The following is a 10718-nucleotide window of genomic DNA, read 5'->3' as shown; positions in this document are numbered from 1 at the left end:
TTTCTTGGGGTGTCTCAATTATATCAGCCGATTCATAGCATAGTCGACCGTGATCTATGAGCCAATTTTCAAAATGTTGAAGAAAGATAGTGCAGCAAAATGGACTAAAGAATGTCAGAAAGATTTTGATAGAATCAAGGAATACTTATCCACGCCACCAGTCTTGGTCCTGCCGAAACCTGGTAGACCTATGCTACTCTATCTGTCTGTACTAGATGGGGCTTTCGGTTGCGTTTTGGGGCAATATGACGAGATGGGAAGAAAAGAGCAGGCCATATATTATTTTAGTAAGAAGTTCATACCTTATGAAGCATGGTATTCTTTGCTAGAATGTACCTGTTGCGCCTTGACGTGGATAACTCAAAAATTGAAGCACTACTTTTGCGCCTACACCACATACTTCATATCAAGGATGGATCCTCGAAAATACATCTTTCACAAACCAATGCCTATAGGGAAACTAGCCAAATGACAAATATTTTTGAGTGAATTTGATATCATCTATGTGACTCAGAAGGCGGTTAAGGGACAAGCTTTAGCAGATCACCTCGCAGAAAATCTTGTGGGAGGGGAAAACGAGCCATTGAAAACGTATTTTCCCGATAAATAAGTGTCATTTATAGGAGAAGATATTACCGAAGCCTACGATGGTTGGAGAATATTTTTTGACAGAGCTGCAAATTTTAAAGGAGTGGGTATTGGAGCAATTTTGGTGTCAGAGACTGGTCAGCATTATCTGGTATCCGCAAAGCTCAGGTTTCCATGAACCAACAATATGTCGGAATATAAGTCTTGCATCATGGGGCTCAATTTGGCCATCGACATGAATATACAAGAGTTGCAAGTAATTAGTGATTCGGATCTTCTGGTACATCAGGTTCAAGGAGAATGATCTACAAAGAATACTAAGATATTACCATATCTATATCATGTGCAAGAATTGATGAAGAGGTTCACGAAGATAGAATTCAAACATGTTCAAGAGTCTAGAATGAGTTCGCAGACACACTGGCTACTTTGTCTTCCATGATACACCATCCGAATAAGAATTTCATAGATCTCATTCCAATAAGGATCCATAGTCAGCCAGCTTATTGTGCTCATGTTGAAGAAGAAATAGACGAAAATCCATGGTACCACGATATCAAGGAATACTTGGCAAAAGGAAAATACCCAGAGCATGAAAATCATACTCAGAAACGCACGCTCCGGAGATTGTCCAATCATTTCTTCCAAAGTGGAGGAATTCTGTACAGAAGGACTCCAGACCTAAGATTATTATGGTGTGTTGATGCCAAAGAAGCTTCCAGATTGCTCGAGGAAATACTCATCGAAACCTGCGGGCCACACATGAATGGTTTCGTTCTAGCCAAGAAGATATTAAGAGCATGATACTTTTGGATGACTATGGAAACAGACTGTATTAGATATGTTCAGAAGTGTCACCAATGTCAGGTACATACAAATATGATATAGGTACCACCAAATGAACTCAAAGCAACAAGTGCACCTTGGCCTTTTGCCGCTTGTGGAATGGATGTCATCGGTCCAATCAAGCCCGCCGCTTCTAACGGGCACAGTTTCATTTAGTGGCCATAGACTACTTCACAAAATGGGTTGGGGCTGCATCTTACCAGGCTGTAACCAAGAAAATCGTCGTAGAGTTTTTCAAGGATCGTATTGTTTGCCATTTTGAGGTGCCAGAATCCATTATTACTGACAATGTCGTCAACCTCAATAGCGACTTAATGAAAGCTATGCATGAAACCTTCAGGATCAAGCATAAGAATTTCACAACATACAGACCGCAAATAAATGGAGTCGTAGAAGCCGCCAACAAAAACATCAAGAAAGTTCTGAGAGAAACGGTAGACAACCACAAGTAGTGGCACGAGAAATTACCATTTTCCTTACTGGGATATCATACCACAGTTCGCACATCGACCAGAGCAACTCCCTATATGCTGGTTTACGGTACTGAAGCTGTCATTCCCGCCGTGGTCGAGATTCCTTCTTTGAGAATTATACAAGAAGTAGAACTTAGTGATGCATAATGGATAAGGAGTCGCTATGAACAATTGGATCTTATCAATGGAAAAAGAATGAACGTAGTATGTCATGGTCAACTTTATCAGAACAGAATGTCCAGAGCGTTCAACAAAAAGGTCAAACCTAAACAATTCATACCAGGGCAGCTGGTATTGAAACGAATCTTCCCATATATGATGAAGCCAAAGGAAAGTTTTCACCCAATTGGTAAGGGCCATACATGGTTCACAGGGTACTAACAGGAGGAGCACTCATACTTGCAGAAATAGACGGAGAAGTTTGGCCAAAGCCTATCAATTCGGATGTAGTCAAGAGATACTATATTTTAATTGTTTACATTTCTTCATCTGACGTAACTGAACTATGCTTGACCTCATTCTTGTTTAAGAGGGGATATGTATGCAGTGATCGGAGCCAACCCTACACCACTATAAAGTGGCAAGAGCGGTCGATGCAGCTTTTACCCGAGAAGGTCGGGATCGAATCCACAGGGAACTAAGATATATTTGGAGTTGGATTCCTATCTAATCTAGCAGTGTGTAGTGCTTTTGATTGCACTTCCAATCATTCTTTTGTTTGTTTGCTATTTCTAATTTAATGCTAATGATGCACGAAATTAAGCTAAGTAGATATTTTTGTAGGATTTTCTAAATTGGTAAAAAAGGCACCAGGGAAGTGGCTTACTCCTAGGTGAGTATCTAACGAGATTTAAAAGTTAGGGCAATAATGTTATAGTTGGGATCATGATATAGCCAATGCACTACTCACTCTATACCTCTCGGAAGTTTGAGTGACTTTGCCCTAATTGGCTTTCTCAAGCCCAATTGGGTGTTCAATTTGTGCAAGCAAAGTTGGCTCTAGTCAGGTATTACTATCTCTAGGTTTAACCCTTTAATTGGAGCAATCAATCTCTTGAATACACCCCAATTCCTTGTTGGCCTGAATTTCCTAGACTTAAGCTATCTTTCTCAAGAAGAACCTAAGTCAAAAAGGCACAAATTAGTATTTGCAACCACCAATTCAACATAAAAAGCACAAATCAGGCCAAATACCAATCACCCATAAACATCTAAGTCATAAAATAGGAGACCCATTAAACACCCACACTAGGGTTGAGCCACAACCCTAGCTAATGGGTTTAGCTACTCATAATTAAAGAAGAAATCATAGATTGAGATGAAATAAAAGCCATAAACATTAATTACAAGATAAAAGTCTAAGACTAATTGTTAAACAAGCTCTAAAATTACTCAAAAAAGTAAAAATAGAGGTTTTACATTCTCAGCTAAACAAGAGATGACCTAAATATCTGAAAAAGAAGTATTTATACACAACTAAATTTTTCGAAAAAAAATGCCCCTGACGGAGGTACCGCTGACAGCGGAAAATGGACCGCTGCAATGGTGAGGCTACCGCAGCCGCATAAAATCAAACACGGACTGCGGTCTTCAACTTTCAGGTCAATTTCAGACTCTCTGAATCTCTCCTCCGTTGATCGCGATAAAAGGATCGATGTCGCGGTAAAGGCACCACTGCCGCACAAAAGCACCGCGGGCAGCGGAAACTTGCAATCCCAAAATTACAGCTCTCTGAACCTTGCCACCGTGACCGCGAGATCAAGACCGCCTCAGCGGTGGACCCTCCGCGTCCGCGGTTGATTTTTTGTCGTAGCTCTCAGTTGACTCAGCTTTTGACTTGTGCAGGTTTCACTCCTTTTTGAGCTAGTTTTGACTTATTGTATCTTTTTGACCAAACACTAAAGCAAACACAATAAGTTAGTTTTTGGGAATACTTGTACACACTTTAAATCCAAAACTTAAGCAAAAAGGAGCATAAAATAGACTAGAATCCCTAGTTATCAGGCAGCCCTGTGGATTCGGTCACATCTCAATAAAATTTTCATTTTCCCCACAACCAGAAATTGGGGTAGAATTTTGAGAAGGACCCTCAAAATTCTGGAGCAAGTCCAGTCGACGTCATTATATGCAAGACAGTCAGAGAATTGGTTAAGTAACTAGGGCAGAATTTGAGAAGGATTCTCAAAATTCCGGAGCAAGTCCAACAAACTTCTTCACATGCAGAACGGCCGATAAATCACTTACTAAACTGGGGTAAAATTTTGAGGAGGACCCTGAAAATTCTAATGCAAAGAAGTCGCAATGTCTCTAAAAGTGTCACAGTCATTAGTTCATATTACAACTACTATGTTTTCTAAATAACTGCATTTCATCAATTACACGCATATTTTTTCGAAAGCTTTATCTCTATGGCAGCCAGGTTTTACCCAGGGTAACTCAAACAGGATCCCCAGAGCAAAGCAAAGCAAAACAAGCAGGCGAAGACACGAACCAAGCTTCCCCGCAAAACTCACAATTTTTCTTTAAATGCAGGCACAATGAACATGAAAGGAGAATTTGCATACCAAAATCACTATCTTCATAACGGCAGGGTCGCCAAACATAAATATATCTCCAGCTAAGAATTATTCTGCTCCTACTCGCTATTTGTCCATTGCATAAGACTAAGCACTGTCTCGAATCTTGCATGAGGCTAAGCCTTGCATCCCCATTTGCATAAGGCTAAGCACTGCCTTTCCTTGCATGAGACTAAGCACTGTCTCGAATCTTGCATGAGGCTAAGCCTTGCCTCCTCGTTTGCAATGCCTTTCCTTGCATGAGACTAAGCACTGTCTCAAATCTTGCATGAGGCTAAGCCTTGCCTCCCTATTTGCATAAGGCTAAGAACTGCCTTCCATTGCATGAGACTAAGTATTGTCTCCCTTTCTTGCATGAGGCTAAGCCCTGCCTCTCTATTTGCACAAGGCTAAGAACTGTCTTCCGTTGCATGAGACTAAGCATTGTCTCTCTTTCTTGCATGAGACTAAACACTATCTCGAGTCTTGCATGAGGCTAAGACCTGCCTCCTCATTTGCATTGCCTTTCCTTGCATGAGACTAAGCACTGTCTTGAATCTTGCATGAGGCTAAGCCATGCCTCCTCATTTGCATTGCCTTTCCTTTCATGAGACTAAGCACTGTCTCGAATTTTGCATGAGGCTAAGACCTGCCTCCCAATCTGCATAAGGCTAAGCGCTTCCTTTCCTTGCATGGGACTAAGCACCGTCTCAAATTTGGCATGAGGCTAAACATCATCTCCTTATTTTCATAAGGTTAAGCACTGCCTCCCATCGCATGAGACTAAGTCATGTCTCCTCTTCTTGCATGAGGCTAATCCTACCTCCCCATTTGCATAAGGCTAAGTACTGCCTTTCCTTGCATGAGACTAAGCATTGTCTCCCTTTGCATGAGACTAAGCATTGTCTCCCTTTCTTGAATGAGACTAAGCATTGTCTCCCTTTCTTGCATGAGACTAAGCATTGTCTCTTCTCCTTGTATGAGGCCCCAACTGCATAAGGCTAAACTCTGATTTTCCTTGTCTAATGCTAAATGTTACACTATCTGAAACCTAGCACTATTTTGCCTTTACCGGGGCTAAGCTCTGTCCCAATCCTATACAATACTAAGCTTTGTCTTGTTTTGCTCATATGATCCATCATCATGTCTCTATCCAAGGGTGTCATAGTCCGAAGGCATCATCCTCATAGCCTGAAGACACCATGTCATGGCCTAAATATCTCTCAATACTGCACATCATTATTCAAAGGTGTCATGGTTCAGAGGCACCATTCTCATAGCCCGAGAACATCATTCCATGGCCTACGAATCCCTTATCTCATGATTCATGATCTAGGATGTCATGGTCTAAGGAAACCATCCTCACCATCTGAAGACAATCTTCATTGTCCAAAGGGAATTTGCATCATGTTTAAATTATCACAATAACCTATATATATTTGCGTGCATCGTGTATTAAGTTTTTGCAGGTAACTCAGTAGGTAACTGTTCTTCAAACATGAGCAACCTTCGCTCCAGTTTTTGCTCATACCATTCACACCCTGCCATTATTTCAAACGTAACCGACTCCCATAAATTAACCGCTTTACCCTATGACCGTTCAGATATCTTCCCTGTGATACATCCAAGACATCTCAAATTCACATTCGTGACTTTGCATAAATTCATCTAATACTATCCTACTCAAAAGAACCTTTCTGAAACATACGACCGTTCCTATAACAATTCAATTGGTTTCGTTCACCGTTGGGTCCAGAACTACACATGGCATGATTCCTGTAAAATCAGGGATATGTAGGCAGCACAAAGACCAGAGTTCGTCCTATATTTTTTCAAAAAACACCACATTTGGTCAAAATCGGTCATTATTTCTTTACCCAACAACTCTTTCATTCTTCCCAGGTAAAGAGGGGCAGTTGTTGATACCCAATTTTTTCCTCATATATTTTAAATATACATACATACTTTAAAATAGTTCACATGCATTATCATTGGATTTACAAGCATGCACAAGTATTTTTCATAATTTTTCTAAAATTTTAAAGGCTTTAAATCAACTTATTTTTTATATTTTTATTGTATGAATATACAATAATTACCTTTCATTTTATTTTTCTGATGATTTCATCATCTAAATTTACCATTTATGCCAACATAGTATTTAAATATTTTTAGTGCATTTTTTATAATTACATTTGCATTTTGGCTAAATTGCATATTTTTGCGATAATAGCCCATATTAGTGTATAATTATATTGCTTATCCAAAAAATGATCTTTTATATTTTTAAAATATTAAATAACTATTATAAATTATTTTAGTGCACAAAAGATATTTTTAGTATTCATTTATTATTTTTATAAATTATTTATTTATTAAAATTGGGTATTTAAAATCTTGCCCATTTTTTATTTAAATTCAGACCAACCCAATTACTTGAAATACACCAGCCCAGCAACCTAGCCCAAACCAAACGACCCGTAACCCAATACCCAATTGGTAACCTAATTTTTAACCCGACCCAAACCTTTCTTTTAATCCTGGTCGTTGATCTCTCAAGATCAACGGCCTCCATTCACCTCCTCCCCTTTAATTAAAACCTATCCTAACCCTAACCCCTCATTCCTTTAAACTTGCCGCCCTCAAACACTCCTCTTTTCTCTTGTGAAACCCTAGCACCGTCACCTCTAATCCCTTTCAATTCCAACTAGATATGGAATCAATCGGGGATTTTCTTACCTTAGTGATTCTTTTTCGCTATTGGATACTTGTTTATGGCATAACATAATTGCTTTCCTAACATGGCAAGCCGATTTTCCTCATTTTGGACCAAATCTGGTTCGAACCTTCACTCATTTTCATCTATGTTCATTCTTCGTCTCTTTATGGTATGAATCTCTAAGATTTGATTCGATTTTTCATTTACCCTAAAGCTAGGGTTCAGATCTTTTCAAGATCTGTTCTAGTTTTTTTATTTTTGTTAAATATTTTCTTTAATATTCCCGTATATCTATCTATGTGCATTTTATTATGATTTTCGTTGATATTTCTAACGAGTTTTATTTGCCCTAAAATTAGGGCTCAGATCTGTTATGGTTCTTATTTCTATTAAACATTTTTTTAACGTTTCATTTTTTTTTGGCAATCCTCTAGGTAAGCGCCTAGGGCTAGTTTTATTATATATATAAATCCAAACAAAACAAAACGTACATAATGTCAGGTTGTCTTGCGTAATGGAAAAAATAACTATGACTATTACATAATACCTATTACCAATATTGAGAACGGAGCTCTACATTGGTATCATATATGGACTGATATGGTTATTGACGAAAAATCTTGCCCCTGCAGCTTATTAGTACGAGTGTCCAAATTCAAATTTTGCATATTACACATATAGGCTCTTAACCATGTAGCTACTGCCCAGATTTTGCTTGTATAGGCATGCTTTGAATTATTCTTATGATAGTAGATGTTCTCATGAATTCTTGATTCTTGATTCTGCCAAACTTACGCGATGATGTATCCTTGTGCAATCCCTCCTGATCCACCAGATATTGGTCCCAGTGTTTGTAGCTTGAGCTTTACCCTTCAAAGTCTAATGCCAAATAAAATGTCCATCCCACTGAGAATCAAGTTCTTAGTGTAAAATTGCCCATGTTTGTTGTTTGTGCATCCTCTTCTGCTTGTCGAAACCGAGCTGGCATCCTATTATTTAATTACAACTTTTGTCGAAAACATAACTTGCTTCTCGAAATCATGCGTTCATTTAATACAGTTGTATCCATGAACTGTCATAACATGCTTTATCCTATTCCCAATATAGTCGCAAAATAGGCATGCGATCATCCAGTCTGACCACTTTTCTTCCAAGTCAAGCTCACCCCATGCATATGCCATCTCCAGTAATGTGAGAAAGCATGCACTATCAAAGTAGCACATTCCAATTCATTGTCCAGCGTGCGTTGCATTTCCAGCGCGAAATTCATTTGAAAACAGGCGATTCCATTTGAAAACAGGCGTGTATCCCTGTTGTAATTTAAAATGTCGTCCTAAAAAGACACGCCCCCACATCTTTTGTTTTGAATGCTGCCAGTATCCATGCGTGTATCAAGATTCTTTCCAAATTGCATCCTTGTGGTCGAACATGGTGTAATCCAGCTTTTCTAGAATTGTGCAAATCAAGTGCATGCTCAAAGCACTCCTAATAAAACATGTCCCCGTTTTTGTTGTCAAGACCCCATGCGCATGCCTTCTTGCTGGACGACTTTCCACCCCATGCGTAGGCCATGCGTGCATCTCCAGCAATGAGAGAAACAATTCCAGCGTGCAATTTCATGTCCAACCCAATTTCGTGCAATTAGTGCAATTTCATGGACACGCTCTACCATTTCTCGAATTGAGCTAAAGTATTGCATGCTCAAGTATCAAAAGCATTCATGTCCAGCATGCTTTACCTTCCAGCGTGCCTTTCTATGTGAGAGCATGCGTGCCTCCCTTTTTGTATTTTACTCCCAAATTTCACGTCCCAGCTGCTCTGGTTGTGGCAGCTGCTACCCTCCACGCGTGTGCTTTGTTCTTCCCTTCCTTCATTCATTTTTGCTCGATTGCGCTGCCCAGGCCAAGAGACAGGCTTCACGCTTTTCACATAAACCATGTGCTTACATGAAAGGGTTTCTCGCAGCCCTCCATGCCAATTCCCTAGCGTGCTTGTGCAGATTCCAATAAATTTGTTATCTGTTACTGTGCATAATATCACGTGCCCATCTTGTTTACTGAAATAATTTTGTTCTTTAACATAACGTAGTTGTACCTGCGTGATAGAAATACCCTCCTCCCTTAGGATTTGAATATATTGGTCGATTAAGTTGACATGCTTCCTGCTCTTCCTTTTCTCTTTGCTTCTTATCTCCTGTCCAGCTTCACCCTTAGACTTGGACATTGCAGCTTATCTTTATTAACCAACCTCCTTCCCTGTGCATCTAGATGCTAGAATTGTTGGCATTTTATTTCTCTATGATCTAAAGCATAATTAGCCAAATGATCAGCCAGCTTGTTGCCCTCCCTATGAATATGAGTAACTGTGTAATTGCCCCATTCATTAGTTGCATCATTTCCTCTACCTGCTCAGATATGATCCATGGTGGTTTCCAAATCCCATCCATTATCTTTTTTAATAACATTGAGTCAGTTTGAAGCCATACATGAGAGTATTGTTGAAATTTGCAGAACCTTAGTGCTTCTACCATGGCCTTCGCTTCAGCTACTGTGTTTGTTGTCTCCTCAATATCCCTCCCTACTGACTTGACTATGTTACCATTTTCATTTCTTATACAAAAACCTATTGAGCTCCTGCCTGGATTTCCCCTCGATGCCCCATCCGTATTAACTTTTAGCCATACTGCACTTGGAAGTTCCCACATGAATTTGGTAACCTTAAGTTTGGGAGTGAAATTTTCCATCATAGCTAGAAGATCTTTCCATTTGTGAGGTACCATGTCCATCCCAGGCTTTCTCACTTTCACCAATGCCTGGAGATTTGATGAAACTTGATAAATCACCCTGCTAGTTGTCACAGCATCAACATACTTCATACTATTTCTTCTTTTCCAGAGTTCCCATACTACGCATGAGGGGAGTGCTTGCATTACTGGTTTGAGCCTTAAGCACACATTTGCAGTCCAATATTTTGTGATTGCTTGGTGCAATGTAACTCCCTCCACAGCTATTCCTGCCCTCAATAGAAAATACTTCCAAGTTGTCTTTGCAGTTTCTGATCTAAAAAACAAGTGCTGAAGAGATTCCTCATCAGGTTGTACACAACACCAACATTTTGATGGCATGCAGTAGCCTACCTTTTTCAAGAAATCATCTAAAGGTATCTTTGCTTTCCACATTTTCCACATGAAAAATGCTATTTTAAAAGGCAGTCCCTTTACCCAAATCATCCTATAAGCTGTTCTTGGTTCGTCTCTTCTTCTCGTATAATCCCATGCTGACTTAACACTGAAATATCATCTTGTTTCCAGCATCCAACAAGGCACGTCAAGAACCTGCTGAGGTGAAGGTGGTTTGATTTTCTCTAGAATGTGTACTGCTAAGTCTTCATGAAGCATTTCAAATAGCCTGTCCACATCCCACTCACCATCTAAGGTAACCTCGTGTACATTTTGTATTGTCTCATCAATGCCAAAGTCCTGAGGAACCAAAAAATATAGTGCCCCAAGACATGTCCAGTTTTCAAACCAAAAAAGTG

General features: G+C 39.5%; 1 protein-coding gene across 1 annotated transcript; it reads right to left on the bottom strand.

Moving 5' to 3' along the window:
- Window positions 1-9483: 9483 nt before the first annotated feature.
- Window positions 9484-10359, bottom strand: LOC138884881 (uncharacterized). Its single transcript, XM_070165743.1, has one exon. The coding sequence runs from the start codon at window positions 10357-10359 to the stop codon at window positions 9484-9486; it is 876 nt and encodes a 291-aa protein (XP_070021844.1).
- Between the last annotated feature and the right edge of the window lie 359 nt (window positions 10360-10718).

Source organism: Nicotiana sylvestris, chromosome 2, assembly GCF_000393655.2.
Source record: "Nicotiana sylvestris chromosome 2, ASM39365v2, whole genome shotgun sequence".
NCBI classification, from domain to species: Eukaryota; Viridiplantae; Streptophyta; class Magnoliopsida; order Solanales; family Solanaceae; genus Nicotiana; species Nicotiana sylvestris.
Note: the sequence above shows the minus strand (reverse complement) of the source record. Positions and strands in the feature narration are given on the sequence as shown.

What these genes read in the sequence shown, in the direction of transcription:
- LOC138884881 (XM_070165743.1), bottom strand. Translation starts at nt 10,359, where the DNA reads ATGTGGAAAGCAAAGATACCTTTAGATGATTTCTTGAAAAAGGTAGGC.